The sequence below is a fragment of the Equus quagga genome, chromosome 8 (genome assembly GCF_021613505.1).
Source record: "Equus quagga isolate Etosha38 chromosome 8, UCLA_HA_Equagga_1.0, whole genome shotgun sequence".
In the NCBI taxonomy this organism is placed as follows: Eukaryota; Metazoa; Chordata; class Mammalia; order Perissodactyla; family Equidae; genus Equus; species Equus quagga.
In genome coordinates this window covers 91,447,123-91,474,359 of record NC_060274.1, presented here as the reverse complement: position 1 = coordinate 91,474,359, position 27,237 = coordinate 91,447,123, and the positions used below count along the sequence as shown (strand labels likewise).

At 39.9% G+C, this 27,237-nt stretch overlaps 1 protein-coding gene across 3 annotated transcripts in view; it reads left to right on the top strand.

Annotated features, from left to right (window-relative positions):
* The window catches only part of ELMO1 (engulfment and cell motility 1), a 520,286-nt gene that overhangs the window by 125,595 nt on the left and 367,454 nt on the right, over nt 1-27,237 (top strand). For all 3 annotated transcript variants that reach the window (XM_046670304.1, XM_046670303.1, XM_046670306.1), the window contains exon 5: nt 23,652-23,702. In XM_046670304.1, the coding sequence (XP_046526260.1) occupies nt 23,652-23,702 (51 nt within the window). The remainder of the gene's footprint in view (nt 1-23,651; nt 23,703-27,237) is intronic.

Genomic DNA, 27,237 nt, shown 5'->3' with positions numbered 1-27,237 from the left:
GATACTTAAGCTCAGTCCCATGGATTAAAGTACTTCCTATTTAGAATAAATGGCCTATTTCTGATAACCTGGTCAGCTGTAGGAGTTTATCTCAAGTTCACAGCAGTAGAGATGGGGCGGGAAAAATAAGAAACCTTCTGTTGCCTTATATTATAAAAATAAATCATCATTATGCAGATGATCAAATAGTAATACAATTTCAAAGTCAGGATTAACATTTTTATTTTTATTGTAGCAAATAACAACCTCTAAGAACCAAACTGTAGTTGTGAGAGATAGTTTACTCAAAATTTTGTGATTGTTCAATTTTTAGAAAGTGATTGTTACTTTATTTCACCCTGGGGGATCCATTAATATTCATCTGGCTCACCCATCTTCAGTTCTTCCTTTCAGGCAGTCAGCTCTGTGGAAGCAGTGGCGACAGAAGAGTAGAGAGAATTCTAGGCTTAAATGCATACTTTGGAGTTTCCATGAAGGGAAACATGGGCAATGACTTAGAAAGCTTGTTGGCATTCTCTTACACTACACTCCCCCCACACACTCTTTTCCATTAAATGAGGGAGAAGTTTAAGATAGTCACACTCCAACGTAGTGACAGATTTTCTAATAACCAGGGAACAATTGAATGCAATTGTTTGCAGTCAGAATTATATGTACATATGATGAAAGCAAGCCACGGAGAACAGAAGTTGGAGCAGGAGTTTTGAGCAACAGGAAAAATGCTTTGAAATTTGTTGTCTTGCGTTTGCTTGTGTCTTAGTCCTTTCGGCTACTCTAACAAAACGCCATAGACTGAGTGACTTATAAACAACAGAAATTTATTTCTCACAGTCTTGGAGGTTGGAAGTCCAAGGTGAAGGCACTGGCAGATTCAGCGTCTGGTGAGGCCTGCCTCCTGGTTCATAGATGGCCTTCTTGTCACTGCGCCCTCATAGGGTGGAAGGGGAGAGGGAACTTTTGTAAGAGCACTAACCCCATTCATGAGGGCTTCACTGCCATGACTAATCACCTCCCAAAGGCCACACCTTCCAATACCATCACATTGGGCATTAGGATTTAACAAATGAATTTTGGAGGGACACAAACATTCAGTCTATAGCAGCTTGCCACATGTGAACCAAGAGTGTTTTATCATCAGCCCCCAGACCTTACATTTTGAGTTTGTCCAAGTCAAGAACCAAAAGATTGTTAATGTTATTAATATTTACTTTAAGAACATACTGAATTTCCCCTAGTTCAGTAACTGAATACAAAAGACAGGGGTTGAGCTCGGGGCGGGATGATAGCCACATGGCATACCCGGGTATTTGGTTCCTGGGATGTTGCTTGGGGTACAATGATAGGTACTCCTCTTCTATTCCCTCAGCCTTTCCTCAATCCATCAGGCCCAACTTGTGAAGATTGAAACACACACATACACACATGCCTCAGATTGTCCTGGCTTTTCCCAGGAGCCCTCTAGCCCTGGCATTGGACGTCAACCAGCCATTTCCTTTTCTGAGAATATCACCTCACCTCTATCGTGGTGCCTTTGCTCCTAGTGACTCAAACTAAATTGGCAGTCGACTTTCTGAAGTCTTCTCTAAAAGCATTTTTTTGGGGTGGTTTTAGAATTTTCTAATTAGAGTTTGGGAATTGGATGAGAGCTATCATTTTAAATCATTTGGTGCTTTTCGTCTAAGGAGGACTTGGAAGAGTATATACTTATTTCAGGATGAAGAAAAAAAAGACACTCTAAGTTGAGTCACATAAATGAGAGGGAGTGGAAGAAGGGAGGGCACTGACTGCCACCAGTATTACTCAGATGTCAGTGGGTTTTATGACATGTTATTTAATGTTTACCACTGACTGTTGGATAGAGGCTACAACAAGATGATTGCACAGGCAGCTAACTTTTTTTGCTTGGGCTCCCTAGCTTGTATTTGGTAAGATACGACTGATTCTAGAATTCCAGGCAAAGATAAATGCCAGAGGTCATGATAATTCCATGTTCTCCAGTTCAGCTATTAAACCAATGAATAGATTGACTCAAGTACTGAAACATTTAACTGTGTAGTGCTCAGATACAGAATGAGTGACACATGGGTTTCCTCTGAAGGCAAGCACTTGTTTACCAAAAATGACCCTAGAAACACCAGAACACCCCTTCTAAACAAAACAACATCAAAAACAAAAACCCATTATCAGCAGAGGAGATTAGTTCCGAGAATGGCTCGGTGACTCTTATAAAGTGTTCCAAAGCCAGAAACTTAATTGCATATTTCCTAAGCCTTACCCTCTTCGTGTTTTTTATACTTCTGTAATGAAGTTTATTTATGAACAACTATTAAATTATGTTTCTGAACGTTTTAAGATGGAGACATAATATATACCTCCTCTGTGTCAAAGGTAACATAAAAGATTTGTGAAAATATAGTCGCCGTACTACTTGGAATGTCTTTATGTTGTTGTTGTTGTTATTTTTAGTCTATTATATTCTATTTTGTTTGATATTTTGAAAATGTTTGCTAGGACCCATCAGGATGATTTCATGACTAATAATGGTTGTGGTCCATAGTGTGAAAAACATTTCATTACACTCTTTGTTCTACACGGTCTCAAAGTTAGATTTCCTCACCTTTGTTATCCCAATGTCTAAAACAATGCTCAGTAAATATTTGTTTAATGAAAGAATGAATACCCACTACAACAGTCAATCAGTGACCCAAGGGCAGACTTAATGGGTAGGCATGAACAAAGAGCAAAAGGAAAAGGCGTGATAAAAGAAAGATGGAAAGTTTGGTGGAAAGACTGGGGAGAGAGCTGAGGAAGGAGATCTTGCCTCCACCAAGGAAAGGTAGTGTGCCTGCATCTGTTTCCTGGATGTGACACTTGGTGACATTTGGGTTCTAGGTTGCCCACTCTTTCTACTGTGATCCCAGTTAGTTATGGTAATAACTATTGCATGATCATTTCTTTTTGATCCCCGTTGTTCCACTTATCTATTGTTGCTTCAAAAACGCCCCAAACTTAGTAACATAAAACAAAAACCCATCATTAGTGGACATGATTAGTTGTATGCCCTGATTCTCTGGGTCAGGGGTTTGGACATGGCAAAGCAAAGATGATGGCTTGTCTCTGCTTGATGATGTCTGGAGTCTCATCTGGGAAGACAAAAAAACATGGGGGTTCACTGGAGGCTTCTTCACTAATATGTTTGGCTTCTGGGCTGGGATGACTCAAAGGCTGGGTTTAGCTGGGACTGTAGACTGGAGTGCCTACGTATGGCGTTTCCGCGTGGCTTGGGCTTCCTCACAGCGTCGTGGCAGTGTTCCGAGAAGCTCCTTGAGAGGGCGCTTCCTGAGAACGAGTGTTCCAAGAGAACCAAGCAGAAGCTGCATGGCTCTTCATGACCTAGCCTTGGAAGTTCTGCAGAATCTTCGGCTGTACTCTGTTGCTTCAAGCAGTCATAAGCCTGCCCAGATTCCAGGAGAGGGGTCATGGGTCCCACCTCTCTATGGAAGATGTGACAAAAACTTTGGGGCTTTTTAATTAAACCACTATATGCCACATCCCTTTACCTTTCTCTTTCAGGGAAAAGCTGTCAGATAAGTTTACAATTTTCCAGAAGTTTCCCAAAGATTAAACTGTGTTTTTTTACTTTCACTGGATTTCAACTTTTTAATCAAAGAGGAAGAAGAAAAGATAAGGAAAAATAGAAGAGAGTTTACGTCATTAAAAGGTAGAGCAGCAATGAGAGAATTTTCCTCACTGATCGAGGTTACAGGAGGAGGAAAGATCTATTGCTTCTCTTTCTCAAGTGTGGGAGAGGATTGCTTAAATTGAGAAAGTGTTCACAGGAATTTAGAGGGAATTTATTAGGCACTTTGATAGTTACACTTTCTTCTTTTGAGTACAATTTTTGGGGAAATTGGTTCACTTCCTCTACTGTGTCTGAAAATTAAAGTTAAAAAATAAAAGTGAGTGCTTCGTTACCATTAATACACTTGTAAACTGGTAATCACGCTTCATATTTCAAAGACAGTCTTGTACTTGGTTCTGTGACTAAAGAGAAAAAACTAGAAAAGACCTGTTGGATTAGTTGCAGTCCTAGCAGGTCTCTAGGCCTGGCCTAGGTCAGGTTCACCTTGGCTATGAAGCCCGTTCTTTGTTTGCTTCTCACTCTTACAGGGGGAAAAATACAAAAACCAAAAAATAACTTTAAAAGTGATTCATTGTGATCTTATTTAAGATTTTCCATTTCCTTAAGAGTTGAAGCGTAAGGGATAGCTTCCTCCTCCATTACTATTTTTTTTAAATGTATTTCTTCTCTTGTTTCTTTCTTTCTCTGCTCCTTAATGTTTATTTTTCTTTCTCTTGTAGCCCTTTTTCTTCCGGCTTATTTTTCCTTTCTTTCTTTCTGTCTGTGACTTCCTTTTTCTTCCACTCCCTCTTTCCTCACTACCATCTCGTTTGTTAAGTTAGTAGCCGTCTTTTAAAAATTTTCTCTTCCTAGTCACTGTCCATCTAGTTTTCTTTCTCTTCCTCTGTGTTCGATGCCCTCTCTCTTGCAACTTTAGACCTGCAAGCACTGTAGTTAGGTTTACACTTTTAGATAGGGAAAAAAATAAGGTGCCACTTTACTAATTTAATGCAACTTGTATGAAACATTCTTTTTTTCGGTATCTGCTGATATTAAGCAAACAGATAGGGAATCTCAAATTTCATTTAAAAAATTTACACAAACAGATTAAGCACGCTGGAAACATATTGGAAGAAAAGAAGATGAGTGAAACAATTTTTAGTTATCAGAATCCTACTCCTCAGAGGAAATCCACTGACATTTTATTAGGTACAATTCTAACATATTTGAGTGTGTGCATTCATTTTTGTAAAATGAGATCATAGCGTACACGTTCTTTCATAGTTTGTGTTTTAACTGACTATATGGCAGACATCTTAATGCATTAGTTAATATACTCTGCCTGCTTCCCTTTGTGATGGAGATTAAATGGGATGATGCTAGCAACACACTATGAAAGGCACTTAGCCCATGGTCATCCCTCAGTGAGTCATGTTTCCTATTTATTTGATAGACTTTCTTAATGGCTTAAAAGTATTCAACTCAATTTTTAAAAATCTTTTTATTTTTTTATTTTTTATTTTTTTGAGGAAGATTAGCCCTGAGCTAACATCTGCTACCAATCCTCCCCTTTTAGCTGAGGAAGACTGGCCCTGAGCTAACATCCATTTCCATCTTTCTCTACTTTATATATAGGACGCCTGCAACAGCATGGGTTGCCAGGCAGTGCCACATCTACACCTGGGATCCAAACTGGTGAACCCTGCTGTGCCACCGGGCCGGCCCCTCAGCTCAATTTTTAAATCAATTCTTTTTGTTTGGACCTTTAGATTATTTACCTTTTTTTCTTTCTCCCCCTGCCTTTTTAAAAAAGTGATGTTAGCATCCATTCTTTAAACTGATTCTGTGTAATTCCTTAACTATTTCCTTGCAAAATATCAATAGAAGTTGAATGATGAATCAAAGAAACTGGGTCATCTGGGCTTATGCAGCCAGCGTTTATTAAGGACCCCTGGGTGCCAGGTATTTTCATGGGTGATTTTAAGTAAGCATTTAGGGCTCACAGAGGCCTTAGGGGTTTGGGGGTTTTAGGTCACAGGGCACAGGGCTTCTGAGTGTCAACTTTGGAACTGAAACTGAGATCTTCTATGTTATTGTGAGGAAAGTTCCATTTCAGGGGTTTTTAGAGGTGGTTCAGGAATTGCTGAAGTATTTGATTTATATGACCTTTTAAAATATTATTTTGAACTATTTAAACATGAATAAAAAATCAACATAAACTGTAATAATAGCTTCATATTGTTAACTTAGCTGCCGTATTAAGTTGACTTTAAACAGACCTCAATATGAAGCATTCCATTTCCTCCATCCCTGTGCATATATTTACACTTCTTATAAATGTGTCATTTACTAGGAAGATTGTACTGGTTTATTTTAAATCAGGCATGAATCCACACACTCAAGCAAAATCATCTTAGCAAATTTATTGCTGCGGCCCTTGTGTGCCTGGCTCATAGGATCGGGGATAGTTCAGGCTTATTGGCTTGGGAGCATTTTAGGAGTCCAATAACAGGTGAAAACCTAATTTTATTTTGTTCTGTAAGCTTTGGATGATTTTTGCTTGACTTCCATTATTTATTATAAGGAAAGAGAATTGAAATTAGATGTTAGTTATACAGATTTGAAAGAAAAAGTGTACCATTGTTCCTTTTCCAACCATCTGAAGAGACTCCTGAGATTTCAAGGTAAGCTCTCATAAAGAGTTACCATAGACAGCTACGTACCCGTGTATGGTAGGCAGAATTCTAAGATGCCCCCAAGATTCCCACCTCTTAGTGTTGATGCCTAGTGTAATGCCCTCCCCTTGGGTGTGGTCTGGCCTGTGAATATGATGGGATGTCACTCCTGTTATGATGTCACATTGTATATCAAAGGGTTTTACAGATGCAATGAAGGTCCTTAATCACTTGACTTTAGGTTAATCAAAAGGGAGATTATCCTGGTGGGCTTGACTTAATCAGATGGGCTCTTTTAAAAGAAGATGAAGCATTAAAGAGATGCTTTCCTATTGGCCTTGAGAAGGAGCAAATTGCTGTGTTGTAGAGAAGGCTACAGAGTAAAGACCTGAGCAAGCAACCAGTGAGAGCTGAGAGTGGTCCCTGGGCAACAACTAGCTAGGAAATGGGAGCAGGAGGGATCTTAGTCATACAACCACAAGGAAATGAGTTTGGCAACAACTGGAATGAACTTGAAAGAGGCCTCTGAGTTCCAAATGAGGATGCAGCCAACTGATAGCTGTGAGACCCCAAGCAGAGGACCCAGTTAAAATGTTAAAACGGGCAATACTTCTGATCCATAGAAACTGTGACATCATACATTTGTGTTTCTTTAAGCTCCTAAGGTGGTGGTGATTTGTTATACAGCAATTAAAAACTAGTACATTGTGTAAATGTATCCAGATTTTTCGTACGTTAAGATAACAAAACACAAAAGCAAATTGAATGTGGAAGCTTGTTATTTTATTGTAATGATCACCCATAATACCAGATATTGAATTTTTATGTTAATAAAAAGCCCTCATTATTCCTGCTGACTAGCTTAATAAAATATACATTTAAAAACCTAAGCTCATAAAATATATTACTATTAATACAATACCTCTTTTCTGTTTTAGGCTTTGAGGCATTATCTGAAAGATTTTTCCCTCTTTCTAGAACAAAAGGATTCCATTATTTGAAAGCCACTGGCTTGACTAATAGGCGCTTTTTAAAAAGACTGCATTTTGGTTGTTTTAAGAATGTAACTGTTGGCACAGAAAAGAAGAGCAGGCTTGTGCAGGCTAATTCATAGTCAGCACGGTGTTTTTCAGTATATGTTTCTCTTTAATTGTTCCCTCATTACAAAGTAATGCATAGATGTGAGAAATCCAACCACTGCTTTTGATTCAGACAGATGAGTTTTGCACTATTGTTTTTTAAAGCAGAATTCATTTAAGTAGTAATTTAAAACTTTTTAATCATGCAATATTTCAAACATATCACAAAAGTACGGAAAATGATATAACTAATACCCATACACCCAACCATCTAGATGTTAAAAGATGTGAACATTTTGCTTCTTGCTTCAGATCATCCTTAAAAAAAAGTACCAGTCTAGCTACTCTATCATTTTCTTGTCTCTCCTTCTATTCTTTTCTCCCCAGAGGTAAATACTAGCCTGAAATTGACGTATACTAATCTTTATGAATGTTTCATAGGTTTTCTGCATATGACTGTATTCATGAATAATATAGAGAATTGTTTTGTGTTTTAAAATTTCAATTATTGGTATCATACTGTTGGTAACCTTTTGCAGTTTAATTTTTCACTCAAAGTTATGTTTTTGAGATGAATTATGTATAATATCCCAATGGCATGAATAAAACACAGTTGATTTATCCATTTTCCTGATGTAAAGTAGTTGTTTCCCCAATTTTGGTATCACAAATAGTGCTGTAATGCATACCCTTGTACGTGTATTCATATGACTCCACTTGAAAGTTTCTCTAGAGTAGAATGTAGAAGGCTGTTGGGTTACAGGGTACACCGATCTTCAACTTTAATAGGAATTGCCAAACTGCTTTCCAAGGTGGTTCTACCAGCCTAGTCTCACCCACAATTTAGAGTTTCTGTCCCCTTCATCCTAACCAATGCTTGCTGTCACAGTCTTGCATAATGTCAGCCAACTGGATAGGGGTGCCATGCAACTTCTTGTGACTTTAATTTGCGTTTCCCTAACTGCTGAGGCTGAGCGTATTTCCTACATTTATTATCTATTACAATTTCTCTTCTCTAAATGCCCATATAGTGTTTGCCTAATAGTCGGGGGGTGGGGGGGGGAGATGTTCTACTCTCATTGATTTATAGGAGTTCTTTATAGGATATAGACACAAATTCTTTTTTATGTATTTCCACCTCGTCCATAGCTGTTTGTTAACTTTTCTCTGATGTCTTTTGTCAAATACAACTTAATAAAACCATTTTAATATGATCAATTTGATCATTTTTTTCCTTTATTGCTTAGGCTTCTTACATCTTAGGTAAAAGCACTTTCTCTAGCCATACAGATATTCTCGTGTGTCTTCTTTCAAAAGTTAGAAAGTCTTGATATTCGTGTAAGTCATTAATCCATTTTGAAAGGGGGTGTGTGTGTATATTAGGTAGAGATGTATTTTATCTTTTTTGTCCTAGCACTATTTATTGAATAATTCATTGCCCATCTTCCTACCTCCATGATTTACATTGTCACCTGTCATGAGTCAAGTTTTCTTGAATATAGGCATTTCTGTGGCTTTCTATTTTGTTCCTTACCATACAGCTTTGATCACATACAACTTAGTAACAAAACTTGATATCTTCAGGATGAATCTGTCTTCTTTTTCTTGATCAAAATCATCCTGCATAGTCTAAATCTTTTACTCTGCCATATGAATTTTACCATCTGCTTGTCAAATCTTGTTATGATTTTGAATAAATTGAATTAATTTATGGATTAATTGTTGGGGAAAATTGTTTTCTTTAAGATATTGTATATCTCATCCATGAAAACAATCTATCTTTCCATTTATTAGAATATTCTTTAATATTTTTTAATAAAGTCTTATAATTTTCCCTTTAAAGTTCTTGTATTTATTTAGTAAGAAGTATGCCTAGGTACCTCATAATTTTGTGTCTATCATAAATTGTATCTGTTTTTAAGCACTTCCACTGTTTATAGCTATTTACGTATCGTTTATTGAGTGTTTGCTATGTACAAGGCATTCTGTTGAACTTAATTTCTGCAAACACATTGAGATATATTTATCAGTGTATTTCCTGTTTTTTTAAAGATTAACAAAAGTACTAGAGAGATTAAGTAACTTGAATATGATTGTATATGACTAATTGTACAGCCTGGATTTTAACTCGGTTTTACCTTTTGCTAAAAACCATTGCTTTTACATCAGCTAATGTTTCTCTGATGTATGTCATCTTGTTTCACAGAATCTTTTTATAGTAAAAAACCAGAATCTCATTATAGAGTCTCTCTGTGAGAAAGGCATTTAATTCACCAAGTAGAAGTCCTTTCATACCAATTAGTTAATTCATTTGGATAGACACATTTATGGCAGAGAGTTAAGTCTATAAAAGAAATGCTTTCTCTGGCAGTTATCTTTGGATCAACTCTTAGGAAAATATCCAGCCTAATTGAATTAGTTTGGTGTTTTTATTGCTCACACCTCACTATTGCTTCATTTTCTTTGGATAAATACCCTTATGTGGAATGGCTGGATCATACGATAGTTCTATTTTTAATCTTTTGAGGACTTCCATGCTGTTTTCCATAGTGGCTGCACCAATTTGCCTTCCCACCAACAGTGCACAAGTGTTCTCTTTTATCCACATCCTCACCAATCCTTCGGTCTTCTTATCTTTTTGATAATAGCCATTAAAAACAGGTGTGAGGTGATATCTCACTGTGGTTTTGGTTTGCATTTCCCTGATGATTAGTGATGTTGAACATCTTTTGTGTACCTGTTGATCATTTTTCTTTGGCAAAATGTTTATTCAGTTCCTCTGCCCATTTTTGAATTGGATTGTTTGTTTTCTTGCTGTTGAGTTATTTGAGTCATTTATAATTTTTGGATATTAGCTTATTATCAGATATATTATTTGCAAATATTTTCTCCCATTCCGTAGGTTGCACTTTCATTTTGTCAATGGTTTCCTTTGCTTTGTAGAAGCATTTTAATTTGGTGTAGTCCCATTTGTTTATTTTTACTTTTGTTGCCTTTGCTTTTGGAGTCAAATCTGAAACATCATTGCCAAGACCAATGTCAAGGAGCTTGCTGCCTATGTTTTCTTCTAGGAGTTTTATGGTACTACTTTCAAAGTTTCGACTGTTTAATTCCCTCCTCTTTCTTCTATCATCCCGACTAACTCCTCTAGGAAAGTCTATTTAAATTCTGACTTTGCTTTGGTGCAGAGAGGGAGAAAAGAGAAGATAGAAGGAAGGAAACTAGTGGGATTCAAGCTAAATCCATTCTTTGTGTGTACTGTTGGGTATTTTCACTTCTAGCACTGAGTTCAGATCCTGCTTTTCTGAGGTCTCCATATGGCCTCTTCTCATAACAACAGCCCTTCCTCTTAAGGCTGAAACAGGTGATTTTCTTGGAGTGGTTCTGGACAGTCCTGTGAGCCTCAGAGCTCAGTTATTGTGGATGTCTGGGGCTGTTTGTAATTTTTCTTCTGTGTTGGGGAAGGCTGATGCTGTGGCTTAGGTGAACAGTATGGTGGAATATGATTCATTTCCACTCAGGACATCATTGTGGACACATGAATTGCTAGTGGAACATGAGCAAATATATCTTAATTCTCTCTTTTTAAAAAAATGCTTAATGAAACATGTGCCTAATAGTAGGCATGAAATAAATATCCACTAGTTGACTGAAGCTGTAGAATAGGGAAGGAAAGGGATGATGGTCTGAGATTTATTTGCATTGTGGGAGGAAGAAAGGGTATATTTCTGTCTTTGAAGACATAAGAAGCCAGTTAGCATTGCTTACAGATAGATTCTGGATGTTGCTCCCAACTCTATTATGATTAAAATGTTCGTTCCATTCATTCAAAATGGATCAATGAATCAAAAAGTATTTATTGAACATGTTTTATATATCAGGCACTGTTCTAGGGACTGGTGATAAAACGTGAAGATACTCACTCTTCTCATACGTGTATTCTTGTGGATATGGAGACAGATAGGAAATTTTAAAAAAATGAACAAGGAATTTATTTTCAGATTGGAGTAGGTGCTATGAAGGACATAGACAGGGTAGCGTGATAAAGATTTGGGAGCATAGTGTGGTAGGTGTTCCTGTTGAAATTTAGTCTGCTAGGCCAGCCGTAAAATGTAGGTTCAAGAATGGGTCAGACATATAATTTGATTTGGTTCAAGTTTACAGATAACCAGATATAAATGAAATAAGGCTACAGGAGAGTAGACATGGTTTCCAGAATCAGGGGCATAAGACCCTTATTCCTCCAATTATGTGAGACCCGAGAAAGACACTTATACCCCAGCTCTAAGGCAGTAATTCTGCTGTCAGGATTTGTGCTACCCAAAGTTAATGTCTGGGTTCTGGGTCTTCACATTGGGTTGTGCCAGCTCTGGGGCCATCTGTATCTCTCTGCAAGGCCTTGGATGTCCATCTGTGGGCCTTGGCCAAGATTGCTGTAAGGCATTGGGTAGTGTCTCTCTAAAAGAGGTGACATATGAGCCAAGACTTGAAGATAACAAAGACGCAGATCATAGAGTTGCAGGAAAAGGAACAGCCAGTACAAAAGCCCTGAAGCATGAAAGCTTGGTGTGATAAGGAACAAAGGGGAACAGGATAGTGAGCTTGGGGGTGGGCGGTGTATCAGATATGATTGTAGAGGTTGGCTGGGGCCACATCAGGCTGAGTCTTTTAAACCTTGGTAGGAATTTGCGTTTTCTTCTGAGTACAATAGAAAGCTACTGTTTTAACCTGGGGTCCATGAACTTGTAGAGATAGAAAGTTACCACTGTATGAAAATGTAAATTTTGCATTACTTCAATCATGAATGTAGGCACCAAGCCGTGATAACATAAGTGGTATCTGTGCCGATGTTACCAGTAGAAATCATAGATCTATTTCCTTTTATTACTTTTGTTATGGCTATCTCAAAATGTCATTTATGATCATTACACCTAATTAGAAATTATGGTGGGTTTTGGACTTTATAACATATCTTGTTATTTCATGCATTAATTCAGGGGTCAGCAAATGATAGCCTGTGGGCCAAATGCAGGCTACCTGTTTTTGTAAATAAAATTTATTGGAACACAGCCATACCCATTTATTTATGTATCATAGTTGTAACAAACTTTCTGGCCCACAATGCTTAAAATACTTACTATGATACAATTTAAACAAGTATCTGAATAACTGTTGGTGTCTTTGCAAGCTTATGTATATTACTTTCTGCATTTAAAAACATTATTTAGAGAAGAGATCCACGGGCTTCTCCAGACTGCCAAAACATCCATGACCAGGGGGAAAAAGAAAGGAAAAAGAATTCCTTCACTAAAGCATCTCAGGCAGGGGAGCAAAGTGGCCTGGCTTGTGTTTTCTCTGCCTGAGATTCTCTTGCCCATTCTTATCTTATCTGACAGATTTTCCATATTTCCCGTACCCAGTACTGAAGCTGCCTCTTCTTTATGAATGATGTATCGAGTCCTTATTGTGTGCCAGGCAGAGGTTTTGTTAGCAGTAATTTAATCCTCATGACAACACCATATGGTGTAGGTGTGACTGTCTTTATGTAGCAGTGAAGGAGGCCCAGAGATGTCATGCACATGTATTCATTTACCGAATGTTCTCTGAGCACCTGCTATGTGCCAGGCACTGTGCCAAGTGCCCAGGTGACAAAGATGTTAGTGCCAAAGCCAAGGTTTGAATCAAACCTGTCTGATGACAGTGTCTGAGTGGCTCACACCACACCAGGCTATGCTTGGGATGCCATGTAACACCACTCTGTCTCTTTGAAGCCAGTCTGCAAGCTCGGTTGCTCTTCCTTCTCTGCTGTTTCCAACCCATGTTGTCCCATAGCTCTCCATTATAAAGGTTTATGTCTCGTTCTTTCTCCATAGTCTGTTGCTTGCATTGGCTTTGCCTAGAAAAGGCCATGGAGTTGGTATTTTCCCAGCTGTAGCAGCATCCTCGGTGGTCCCTGCCAATGCCACTGGAATGACCCTTTAAAACCGTTTTTTTCAAGCATTGGCTTCTTTCCTGTAAGTGTAATTCTTCTCTCCAGCACTTTGTAACCGTTTTTTTCAAGCGTTGGCTTCTTTCCTGTAAGTGTAATTCTTCTCTCCAGCACTTTGTGGATTTCTGAGACCACAGGCTCTAACTTGCCCCTCACAACCCAGGTTTAAACATTTGCACATGTCATTTGATTGGGGGGTAGGTTAAAATTGATGGCAGTGTGAGGGCCTGGCAATCAAGTCACTATCTCGAATGGATGCAAAAATGAGACAGCAGGGGAAAGCCTGCTTGACGTGGCTCACCCCAGCTTGTGTAGGTCCCTTTCTGTCTAAAACCAGGGAGGTTGTTTTATCCCCTAGAGATATAACCAAACTTCATTAGCCAGATCGGGCAAATACCCACAGAATCAGGCATTTTTCTTGCTTTCTTTCCTTTTGTTACATGTTACAACTGAAGAGCGTTGTTCACATGATTATGTACCTGGGCACCAGTATCTTTTCAGTACATACACACGCACATCATTTCCCATCAATTTGGACTCAGGCTGCGATACTATCGTGCAACCTACATTTTTCACTTCACAATACGGGGTGACATGTTCTTATATTATTAAACGTTCTATTATACCAACACTTTAATGGCTATATTAAGTATCATTGGCCTGATTTATCATGTTTATTTAAGTTTTCCTTCATATTAGGGGACATTTGGAAGACTTGGTATATCTGTCAGTGTCCAGTCAGGATACAGAAATCACACCATTATTTGAACAGGGAAAATTTAATTTAAAAATTGGTAACTGGTAGAAGCTGGTTAACTGGGAGTAATAGGATAAAAGAGGACTCTGATGGGTCCAGAAGAAGCAGTTGGAGCAAAGCAACTGTGGTCTCTAGTCTGAAGAAGAGTGGACAATTTAAGAACTGAAGATCAAGAGAGGGCACTGCCCTTTTCCCCAAGGCTCTTCAAAGAGGGCATGACAACCATGGGGACATCACCGCAGTGGGGAAGGGTGAGGGCCTGTGCTGGACTATAGAAATGTGTCTGTTACTGGAAGGTTGAGCACACATTGCTGCTCAGAAGTGGCCTCTGGTAGGGGAAGTAGGGCCTGAGGGTGCAATAAGCTTGAGGGCTTCCACATTGAATAACAACAATAAAATGGTAATGATGATGATGATGATGATGGATCTGCAAGAGAACTGCTTTTCTCTGACAAGGCAGCATCATTCCTGTGCCCTCTTGGTTAAGCTTAACATTCTTCCAGATGACAAAGGGAAAATGCTTGCAGGGGCCAGCTACAGTATTACAAAGTAGGGCCAAGAATGTTGGGTTTTGAATTGAGATATAATAAATAAATAACTGGAATATTTGGGCTTGCTTTTAGTTTTTTCTCTGTTATAAACAATGCTGCATTGGATATCTTTTGTAAAATGTTTACATCTCTGATGTTTCCATAGGAAAACTTCATAGAATTTGATTTTGAACATTTTTAAGGCTTTTGTTAAACATTACAAAGTCACCCACCAGAAATTTGTCCCTATTACTCTCCTTCAAGTTATGTATGGGAGGAAAGACATATATTTTTGTCATGGAACTTGTTACAGTCAAGCGCCACGTAACAAGATTTCGATCAATGATGGACTACATGTGTGATGGTGGTCCCATAAGATTGGTACCATATAGCCTAGGTGTGTAGTAGGCTATGCCATCTAGGTTTGTGTAAGTACACTCTATGATGTTTTCAAAATGACAAAATTGCCTAACGACGCATTTCTCAGAAGTCATCCCCATTGTTAAGCCACACATAACTGTTTTATTAGCTTTTCGGATCTTGGGTTCTATCTACTGGATTGTTAACTTGGAGTCTGGGGATGCTCAGAGCCAGTGGTCTCCGGTTGGAGCCTGCAGTCTAGCTTCTGTAACTGCCAATCCTTGCAGTGATGGGAGGCAGCACTGTGCTGCTGGAATTGACCTTTGGTGCTGGGCCACTTGCCTCCATTCTGTTGATGAGGAAACTGAAGCAAATTGACTTGCCCAAGGTCACATGAGAAGTCAGTTGGCCCAGGCCCAACCTGGGGCTTCCTTCCTTCCAGTCCACTGCACTTTCTAGATTCCCAGACCCCTGTTGGTCCGTCATCCTTAGCCTGTCATTATTCACCCAGCATAGCACCTACAGTGAGAGAGAATTTTTTAATAACATGTACTTATCCCCCTGATGCTCACACCATACATTTGCTGGTGCTGATCCCCCCACCATCTGGATTACTAAAATTGTCCCTCTCAGCTTCTGTGCTCCAGGGGACTGGTTACTCTGACTCAGGGCTGAGTCCAAGACTCACATCTCAATAATGCCCTTCCATTCTTAACAAATTAGACTCAGTCGATTCTTGTCCTAGGATGTTAGAAGGACATGGACATGGATTGGGTTCTCCCCTGAGCTTTTGGTCCCAGGGCCTGGACACCAGGTGGAGATAGATGTGTGCTTACTCCTGCTACATGAAATTGCCTGAGGAAGCCAGCAATTTCCCTGCCTTTCTAAAAGGGTGCCTCTTTTTTAGCAATAGTGAACATCTAATAGCACATGTGCCTTTAAGATAAACATGTTCTTCTCCAGATAAACATACTGTTCTTTATCTCTCTCTCTTACAAGTGGTTGATTAAAATGCTGAGGGAGACAGGCATTCTTCTCCCGTTCTTCCCCTCCAGCTCACCGCATCGGTAGACTCCCTGGGCTCCTGTGGGCTTCTCTCCACTCCTTTTCCCCAGGTCTTATTACCATAGAAAGAAAGGAACAGGCCCTCCACCTTCACGGTCTGTGTTTACACACCACACATAGGTAGTTAATAGATATTTTACTTAATACCTGTTTTGTTCTTTCTTCTTCTGATTTTGGGAATAGTGTGAAGGATATCTAGGTTCTGTAAAAAGTAAAATGATTAAAGAAAAACACAACTGAGAATAGAATCTAGTTAGAAGCATGAAAACAGAGTGGAGAAGAAGCCAAACCCAAATCCTTCAATTAATGGGAAGAAATGAACTGCTAAAGCTGTACCAGGGGTGGCGGGACATTGCCCCCAAGGGTAAGCAACCCTGGGGAAGCCAGAGCATTAGTTATGGGAAATGTGCATTTAGAACAGTTTGCTACCCTTTCTTCCTTATCCTTCTTCCTCACCTCCACCTCTCAGCCTTTCTTTCCTGGCTTTTGAGAGTTCACATTTTATTTTCGCGCATTTCTAGCATCCCCCCTCAAATGTTGGACCTGTAGCCCTCTGTCTAGAGGCATCACTCTGTAACCTAGCAACCAGCACATCATATACTGTCCTCAGTTATTTCCTTCAGCCCGAAGATTTCAAGATCACCCAAATGGATATATAAAGGACAAAAAGGATCAGGTTTACATGCAAAATCAGTTTTTGTGATGATTGAGTAATGCATCTGAAGAACAGCGTGGTTTTGTAGTAATACATCCAAAGTAAGGTCCTTGTCACATCTGGTGAGAGAGACAGAGAAAGACAAAGACAGAGAAGAGGAGACACGGAGCCAGGGAGGAGACCCTGCAAGGTCCAGGGTCTTGTGGGGTCATAAGTGCCCCTTCCCCCTCGGACCTTCTGTTTTCCTTGTTAAATAATAGGAAGAGGGTATAATTTGGATTTTTGACCAGGGCATAATTTTTAATTTGTCTGGCTAGACAGAAACTTGGCATACTGAGAAAAACAAATTTCAGAGGGAAAAATGTGACAACAGTGACATTTTTCTGCAAGATCTTATTACCCAATCCACACAGAGGCCAAGTCGCTGGGCTAGTTCTGTGAAGAAACACAAAAACACCCTATGGAGAAGCCGGTGAATGTCAGGGCTAGTGCGGTCTGGAACTGTTGGGTGCGAGTAAATATGACAGGAGGGCTTCAGCTGGCTTTCACTGGGCCACTTGTCATTCTTCTCCTACATTGTGTGCAGTCGGGGCATTTCCCTGAAGAAATGTTCTTTCTACTTCTTTTCTCCTCTTCATTTTTTGGGAGCTCCAATTAGTCTTGTTTGCCTCAGACTTTATTACTTTGAAGTTCAGAATACTCGCTCTGAATGTGGCGGGTAGTCTTACGAATGAGACTGAGATGATTCTAAACTTTATTGTGCATCGGAATTACTGGATCATAGTGAAAATGCAGCATCCCAAGCCCCCGAGTCAGTGGCTATGTAATGGGTTCCCTAGAAATCTTTCATTTTTTTTTCCCCTGAGGAAGATTTGCCCTGAGCTGATGTCTGTTGCCAATCTTCCTCTTTTTTGCTGAGGAAGACTTGCCCTGAGCTAACATCTGTTACCAATCTTCTTCCTCTTTTTGTATGTGAGCTGCCTCAACAGCATGACCACTGACAGATGAGTGGTGTAGGTCCGTGTCTGGGAACCAAACCTAGGCTACTGAAGCGGAGTGTGGTGAACTTAACCACCAGGCCACCAGGGCTGGCCCATAGAAATCTGCATTTTTATATGCATCCATGGTGATTCTAAAGCAGATGATATGAACATCATATGAGAAATGGAGAATAAAAGACTGTTTTCCCAGAGAGGAGAATGGGACAGTTTCTTGGCCCTGTGAGTTGATGGATACATTCTTCTCACAGGAGTTTTAAGAAGTTCGCCCATTTTTTCCTTTCTTTCCTCACATGCTTTTATGCATCATTTAGTGGTGTTCCTTGTCTGCCTGAGACAGATGACCCTGACTCGGTGGAATGCTGGAGGATTAGCTCTGTCCAAAGCTACTCCCCAAGGGTGGGACCTTTTGATGACAAAGCTGACCAGCGTATTGCTCACCATGGTAAAGGAGAATACTGCCTTGAGTAGCTTTGACAGGGTCTTGGCAGATGGAGGCATACTGGTCAGGGCTCAACTAGAGATGCAGAACTAGTAGGAGATATATGCTGAGAGATTTGTTGCAAGGAATTGGCTTATGTGATTGTAGGGGCTGGCTAGACAAATTTGAAATCCATAGGGCAGGACTTCAGGAAGAGTAGGCTGCCACTCTGAGGTAAGGGCTGAATCTGCTATCCACTGGTAGAATTTCTTCCTCTTCAGGGAACCCTCAGCTCTGCTTTTAAGGCCTTTCAATTTATGGAATCAAGCCCTCCCAGATTATCTAGCATAATCTCCCCTACTTAAAGTCAACTGATTATGGACTTTAATCACACTGCAAAATACCTTCACAGTAACACCTAGATTAATGTTTGCTTGAATAACTGGGCACTGTAACCTAGTCAAGCTGACACATCAAAAGCCCGTCACAGAAGGTAAGATCAGAATTTGTTGAGAATTGGAAGTTTGATTTAGGCTGGTCTTTCAAAGCACATATGGGTCATGGTACAATAGTCCAGGATTGGTATTAACAGCAGAGAATGTCGAATCGAGGGATTCAAAGAATCTTAGGATGAAAACAGTTGAAGTTTTCCACTTCAGAGTCTATGAGTCTTTCGGGAAGTTCCTCTAACGAGCAGTTATACCATTTGCCTCCTCAGAAGACTTGCCAGAAGACTCCTCAGAGAATAAAGTCATGCTGACAAAGAGAGGAAGAGCACAAAGTCTTGTGATTCTAGATAGTAAGATTTGGATTCTCGGTGTCCAGCTGAGTGTGGGGGCAGGGTAGATGGTTTCTGTTCACAGCCCAGATGTATGGCACTCCTCCTAATGAAGGAGGACATACTACGTTTGTTTCTAAAGCATGAGCCTCCGGTTTTCCTTATCACTTATGGACCAGAAGCATTAAGCATAGATATGGATACCGTACTGCAAAACTGGCCCCTCCAGAGAGGGACACGTTCACTAACAGCAAATCAGAGCTGGAATTTCACCCCACTTACTCCTGCGCCCTCCACCCCCCTCTTTAAATGGCTCAAGATCAGCCTACATTTTAGTGTCACGTCCTTCCATTCTTTGGGCATCCTAGGCTGGAAGCAACCACACAGACCTTTTTCTGTTCCATAAGGATATCTTGTCCTTTGAGAAATGCTGTTTCTTCTTTTCTCCTGGGAAATCCTTGCTTATAGATCAGAGGGCCTTCTTGAATATCACCTCCACTAAGGGCCTTTGCTGAACGCCCTCTTCCTCTCTTCCTTCTGCCACACGTACGTGCTTATACAATACTAATCATGCACTATATGGGCCAAAATTCTTTTATGGTACAGATATAACATGTCAATCTCTCTCACTTTATTGAAGTCCCAGACAACAGGGACTGTTTAACTTTGTATCTGACACCAGTATCTCATCTGTGGCCAGACATATAGTAGGTTTAGCCGTTTATTCAACAAATACTTGTTGAACACCAACCATGTGCCAGATCACAGACATTCACTGTTCTAGATAGGAGTGATATGGTGGTGATAAACCATCTACTCCCATAGAGGTGACATTCTGAGGGTGGGGGGAGACAGCCAATGAACAAGAGAAGTAAGTAAATTCACAAACACACACACATCCACACACACATATACACACATGTACACACACACAGCGCTTATTGAATGCTTAGAGGACTGTGTGGAGGAATGGCCCTCCAAAAGAGATACAGAAACAGAGGCCCAAGTATGGTAAAAGAGTGAGTGCCAGGTGCCCATCCTTCGATGTGAAGTGTGCTGTGTGGCAGGACTTCTCCTTAGTCATGTTGGTCTGATGATTGATGAGGTGTTCAACTGCTAATATTTGTTATTCTGCTGACTATGTGCTACTGACTTTAGGGTCTTAGATTTAGGATAACATAGATCGCACTCTTATTTTTACTGATCAGATTACATGTAGGAGACTACCTAAAAACAACAAGGGTATGTAGCAATGTACTTTTTCGATGTTATTTTTGCATTTAGTAATAAACAACTAACTTTTTTTTTTGAGTGTTTGTCATGTGCCAAACACTGTTCTAAGCACTTTAAATGGATTATTTCAGTTAATCCTCAGAATAATCTTTAGGAGACAGGTACTCTCCCCATTTTACACATGGAGAAGCTGGCACAAAAGACAGCTATGTCACTTTGTCACTTGTACCAGATTCCCCAGGTAGGAAGTGGAATGTGGGCAAAATCCAGACTGTTCTATCTGGAGACCCCGCACCTCAGCAATGCTGTGCACTGCCTGGGGGAATTTATGAAATCTGAGCAAGTACCAGCCCTCTCCTTCATTAACCAAGCTTACTTCCAGGTTAGGCATTCCGTGGAGAGCGAAAGGTGTCCTCGGCCCTGGTAAAGGGGTGTGATCCGACTGCTTTTCCTGCTGGAACACAGCCTCTGAAGCAGAGCTCTGCCATGGCCTTTCTCTTGGCGTTTGATCTATCTATCTGTTGGGAACTTAAGGTTTCTCATGCATGTATTAGTAGCTCTTCTATTTCTCTTTTTTATTCCAGAATATGAAACACTGATTAAAAAGCATTTTTTTCAGGAGAAAGAAAGAGAGAGAAGGCAAATGAGCTGCCAACTGGGAAGGCACAGGCGGAAGGGATGCTGCTGCTCTCTGTGTCACAGCTGCAGTCACTCTCATTTTTGAGTCATTTGTAGGCCAGACAGAATGCACTTGTCACCTCTAGTTCTTACTACACTTCTCTAAGCAATGACTTGTTCTCTCCATTTCAGGGAAGAGAGAACTTAGATCAGAGTGATTAAGTAGCTTGCACTGAGTACACCCAGTGGGTGCGAGGCGGAGCAGGAGTCCCAACCCAGCTCTGCTGGTCAGTGGTTTTAATATGGCTTTTGTTTTAAACAAACAGTCCTCAAGACCCTTTCTTCAAAGAATTCATACTTGGAGGCTAGGAAGAAAGGAGTCAACGTGGGAGACTGGAGGCCAACTGCTTAATTTCACCCCAGTCATACTTTCACCCGGTGCCCGGTACCCTGTTGCCACCGTAGGGAACCCCTGGGAATCTGCAAAGCGCTTGTTAATAGCACTCTGACTGCTTTGTTCCCTGGTTTGTTGACCAGTTGATGAACTCACCCCTCTAAGGATAAATGCAGGATCTGGGTCTTCTTACATTTTCCGGAGAGATAGAGCACAGCCTCTGATGTCAGATCCTCCCCTCCCCTCCCCTCTGGGATGGGTTTGAGTCCTCCCCTCCCCCTCCGTGATGTTGAGCAAATAACTTATCCTCTTGGCAGCAGCTTTGGTTTCTTATCTTTAAAATAAGCGTAGAGTGATTATAATGGTTAAATAAACATTATAGGAAAAACCTCAGCCCAGTGCCTTTCAATAAATATTAGTTTATTGCTATTATTAGTCTATTGCCTCATCCCTGCTCCAAATTTCCGTGAGGAGAGATTATCACTGAACCCTCCTGGCCTCTTCATATCTTGAGGGCCTCTTTCCCTACTTGTCTGGTTATTTGGGAAGATTGTCTGGGCCCCTTTTTCCTTTTGGGAAAGAACCTGCCTTAGGTCTTCCCTCAACATTATACTCATCTGAGGGCCCAGTTAGCTCTCTGCTGGTTCTCACTCTGAGCCTTGTTCTCCATAATAACTAATAAAGGGGATATTTTAGTTTTTCATCTTCTTATTTCTCAATTCATTTAGAACCTGAGTAGCAAAGAGGTGTGCCCTGTATTCAGCTTCCTTAATATTTTATAATTAGTGTTTGCTGCCTTCCTCTCCAATGCTCATAGAGTCATCGAATTTTAGAGTTGAAGGAGATTTTTTAAGTGACTGAAATGCATTTCTCCATCTTATAGCTGAGCCTGCCTGTCGGGTGGTCGCTCTGCTCTTGCCTGTACACTTCTGCCAATAGGAGCTTGCTCTCTCAAGAGGCAGCCCAGGGTGTCCCTCTGGGGGTGCTCTAGATTGGGCTGGAATTGCCCAAGGAGGGTTTGGATCTGGCAGTGTTGGGCCTTCAGGTCTGCCTGCGCCTGGTGCAAAACGTTCAGATGAGGCTGTCTTTGGGAGGGAGTATTGGCCCGAAGCCCGCTCTCTTTACAGTAGTTCTTTTAGAAAATTCGTCTTCCCATAAGTCGTCAGAATTGGCTGAGGGAGAGAGTGAGTGTTCTAATGTTTTTGGCACCTCATCCTGAGAAATTTCCTACCACCTCAGTGTGCCTGCTGCATTCTGAGCAAATTCCAGCTTGTGGCTTGCCTTAAGTGTTGCAGGAGAATGATCCTCAAGACACTTTACTAACCTCCTGACCTTAGTGCTCCAGGGCAGGGGATGCTGTGGTGTGACTTCCAGAGGGTCACCCCCTGAAAGCTGAGCATGGTGTGTACTCTGGTGGCAGAAAATAAAACTGCCAGTGAAAATCTACCTTCAGTGCCAAAGGTGCTAAGTGATAGCTTCAAAACACTCACCTCAAATATACTCGCCAAGTGGAGACAGACTGATTTGAGATCCGCTTGTTTATGTTGTTTGTTCTTAAATTTAGTGCAACATGCAGTAGGAGGCAGCAAATGTTAAGAAACCAGACTCCTTAATAACTTGTTAAAAAAATAACAGCTTTGTTGAGATATAATTTGCATACTAAAAGTCCACCTTTTTAAGGATTTGATTTGGTGGTTTTTAGTATATTCACAGATTTGTGGAATCATCATCACACTCAATTTTAGAACAATTTCATCACCCCAAAAAGAAACTGCATCCATTAGCATTCACTCCCCCCTCCTCCTTCTCCAGCCCCTGGCAACCATTAATCTGCTTTCTGTCTTTGTGTATTTGCCTATTCTGGACATTTCATGTAAGTGGAATCATGAAATATGTGGCCTTTGTGTCTGGACATTTTCACTTAGTGTAATGTTTTCAAGGTTCATCCATGCTGCAGCGTGTATCCATACTTCATTTCTTTTTATGGTCTAATAATATTCCCTTGAATGGATATACCACGTTTTGCTTATCCAGTCATCAGTTGTTGGACCTTCAAGTTGATTATACTTTTTGGCAATTATAAGTAATGTTTCTATGAAATTCTATGAGTTTTTATGTAGACATATGTTTTCAATTCTTTTGGGTGTATATGTAGGAGTGGTGTGCTAGGTCATATTTCCTTAATAAGCTTTTAAAATTTCTTTTTTTGTTTGCTATTCTTAGGCCTTCTATTCCTATTCTTTGGGTTTATATTCACTTCCTCTGTGCATAATGCTGTCTATCATGTGATATAAAGTTAACATATCTGGGACTCAATTTAAAGTTCTTTGTAGATATAAGTAAAAATTACTTAAATGAGAATAAACTGAATCATAAGAATGCTTACTATAGAATCTTTGCTAGATTATATTTGTGTTTGTTATCTTCTTTAAGCTTCTACTTGAAGATTTACAAAAATCTTCTTTTTTCTCTTCCAGAATCGCAATGAAATAAAAAATGGCACTATCCTTCGACTAACTACTTCTCCAGTAAGTTGATCTGAGTTTATAGCTTTCCAGTAAACTCTTTGATCTCCAGTTCCACCAGATGGGATTATGGGATATTAATTTTTGAGGATGACTTTACTGCAAAATGAAAGGTCTCTGGAATGTCCTCACATGCAGATTCTAGATTAGCAGAAATGCACCCTCCTCCCCCGCCCCCCCACCTCACTTCCCATTACAGAGAAGGAAGCCTTTGTTCCAGGTTAAGTGCAAGTAAACTGACTTTAAGGTTTGAGTTTGGTGATCACATTGACAATTGTCATATCACGAATGGGATAGCTGAGCCGTGCTGATTGGTTTTACCCACCTGGCAACACATCCACCTAATACCATCTGAGCCCATTAAGACAACAAACAAACAGAGCAGAACCAAAGAGAGCCTATTCCTTCCCTTTAAAGTCAGAGGGGGTGTGTACGTCTGCATGTGAAAGCATTTTCTAGTTTTGGTTAGTTATGACAATTCATAAAAATATAGCTTAAGAAATGTTTTCCACTTCTGCTGTTTCATTGACAGCTGATCCTGGACAAAGCACTTCATAGTCTTCCAAATAAAAGCTGCTAAACAAAATGCTCCCGAGTATTGAGACTCCTGTACCTAGCTATGTTGCTTATCTTGATCTTTCTTACTTGCTTGTAGATACTTTAGGTAGTAACATTAGCATTTTAAACTATATTATTTCACAGTGCATTTTATCACTTTCCTAAAAAATAATCTGCACAAAATACACCAAGTGTTACTATTTTCACTCTGCATATGTGATGAAAACTGTGTCTAACTCTCATTTTCGGTTTCCACTGAAGCCATGTGTTGGGCTAAAAATAAATGTAAAAATTGGGAAAACCATCTGGCTAAAATTAAATTGTGGGTACTGTAACTACCACAAATTCTTCTTGTTGAAAATTACATTAGAGAGGCTGAAAAACGCCTAAACATTTTACCCAATAACATCGTGAACCTAAGCACAGTGTTGAACTCAATAGAGTACGTGGCTTGAGGTGGCTGAACTGTCTTTTGATGCCTTCTTTTCCACTTAATGGAAATTAGAATTCCTGCTCATTTTTCAATGGCTACATGTTGAGCTGAGAAGTTTTCCTCTGACTTAGCACTGATCTTCTTAATATAGTCAGCATGAATTAATGTTAATTTGACCTTTAGAGGCCGTGGTTTCGTTTGGTTTTAGTAGTTCCTATTTATCCCACTAAAATTACTCATCTTCTTGCTGGGCAGAAAGAGTACACCTTGCCATTTGTTTCATCTTAGAATTAAGAAGGCTCACTCTTTTTTTTTTTTTTTTTTGAGGAAGATTAGCCCTGAGCTAACAACTGCACCAATCTTCCTCTTTTTTTTTTTTTGTTGAAGAAGACTGGCCCTGAGCTAACAACCATGCCCATCTTCCTCTACTTTATATGTGGGACACCTGCCACAGAGTGGTTTGACAAGCGGTGCATAGGTCTGCACCTGGGATCAGAACCAGTGAACCCTGGGCCACTGAAGCAGAAGGCGCGAACTTAACAGCTTTGCCACCAGGCCAACCCCAAGGCTCACTTTTTAAATCTAGGCCTTCTCTAAGCCAAAGAAGAAGTCAGTTGTCTTTTTCATTGCCATAGGTTCATGAACAAAATTTCTGCCATGCTAAGCCACTCTTTGAAAGAAGGTTAGGTGTTTGGGAGGGTCAAGTTTTTCAGCAACCTGCAAGTGAGCACACTGACACCATGGCATGACTCAGTGTTATCAGGGACAGTGAAGTCTGTGCTCTTCACATTGCCAGCATGGTGAATGGAAAGGTGTGAAAGCCAGTGCATAAGGCAATATTATAAGATGGAGTCCACCTGCAAGAGACTGGTGTACATTCTCTAAAGAGCATTGGTCCCCAAACCTGAATCGTTGGTGGAACTTTAAAAATGCTGGTGTCTGGGTCTTTAAAGAGAAGGTGAATTATCATATCTGGGAATAGAGTCCAGGAGTCTGCATTTAAAGACAGTGCTTTACGGTTTGGCTGTAGCCACAGGGTCTAGAATTGGGAATTACTCTATAAGCAAGATATTTTGGATCTGTACACTTTGTTGCTGATAGGTTATTTTTTGTTATTTCATATTTAACTGAAAAATATGGGTCAGCATATGCTAACACTTTCACTTTTTACATACACAATAAAAATATGTTTAAAAATAGCTGTCTTCATCAGATTTGCTATGAAGTGTTAGTGTACCATAAAGAAACAGCACATGGTGTTATACTAGCTTTTACAGTCCCTTCATCTACCTCAGCTGAACTCTTCAATATCCAGACGAGAACAAACACACACCTACATGTGTATACATGTGCATACATACACACGCACTTGTATTTTAGCTAATGTGCAGCTGTGTTGAGTTTCACGTACACTGTATCAAAAGTGGTATTTTTGTTGCTGAATTTGTTACCTGTCTTATTCTATCATAGAACAACCCTTTCTGCGTTATTCCTAGCAAAATAGGGCATTGATAAGAGAAGAGCTTAAAAAACAACCAGCATTGTTTTTCTTGTAAAAGCCCTTACGCTTGGCTGGTGGTCCTCCTCTGCTTTGCACATCTTTAGACAATAACTCTAGTGGCCACCTTAAACATGTGTATCTCTCAGGCATCATATCCTTATCCATCTGCCCAATATCATGAAAACATCGCCATGAACGTGCCCAGGGAATGTGTGCAAATGTGTGTGAATCTATGAGCAGTTCAGGGTTTAGGGGGCTTCAGATTGTGCAGCTAAGTAGGGTTTCCTTCCACCTGCCGTGATAGTAATAGCTGTGGAAATGGAACCTGAGGTCACATGTTAGGTGAAGCATATTTGAAATAAATTTTGGCTACTGTTCCTAGTAGAAGAAATTTCGGTTGCCAGATCATTGTTTTTACTTTCCTGAAATTTTGTTTTAAAAAGTCCTTACAGTGAATACATTTGTAGTTTTTGAGTGTGGAAAGCCTCTCTAAGTAGAATAGAAAACCCAGAAACCATAAAGAAAAATATTGATAAATTTGACAACCAAAAAATAAAAACAAGCCCACAAATCTTTATGTTTGGAAAGAATTCTAGGAACAAAGTCAAAAACAGCAATCAGGAAAAACAATTGGCAATATACGTGATAAATAGAGGGATAATTCCTCAATTTGCAGGATCCCTTAAAGAAAGAAACACACTGCCCCCAAAACTGATGGCCAAAAGCTACAAACAAAAATGATCTATGTATCTATGGATCTATTTCTATCTCTGTATAGATCTTTTATAGATCAGTTGTGTCTACAGATCTAGATATCTTCTTTATTGTAGCAGGCAGAGCTACGATAAATAAATCAATGAATACATTTATCTATCTATCTACTGAGAGAGAAAGAGACAGATACACAGACCTGTAGATGCTGATCTATCTATGGATATATAGATTACATTACATCTAGATATATGTGAGAGAAGAAACTCAATCTCTCTCTTAAAAGAGATGAAAATCTACACTCCTGGATGAGCAAAGTGTGAGGAAAAGATGCT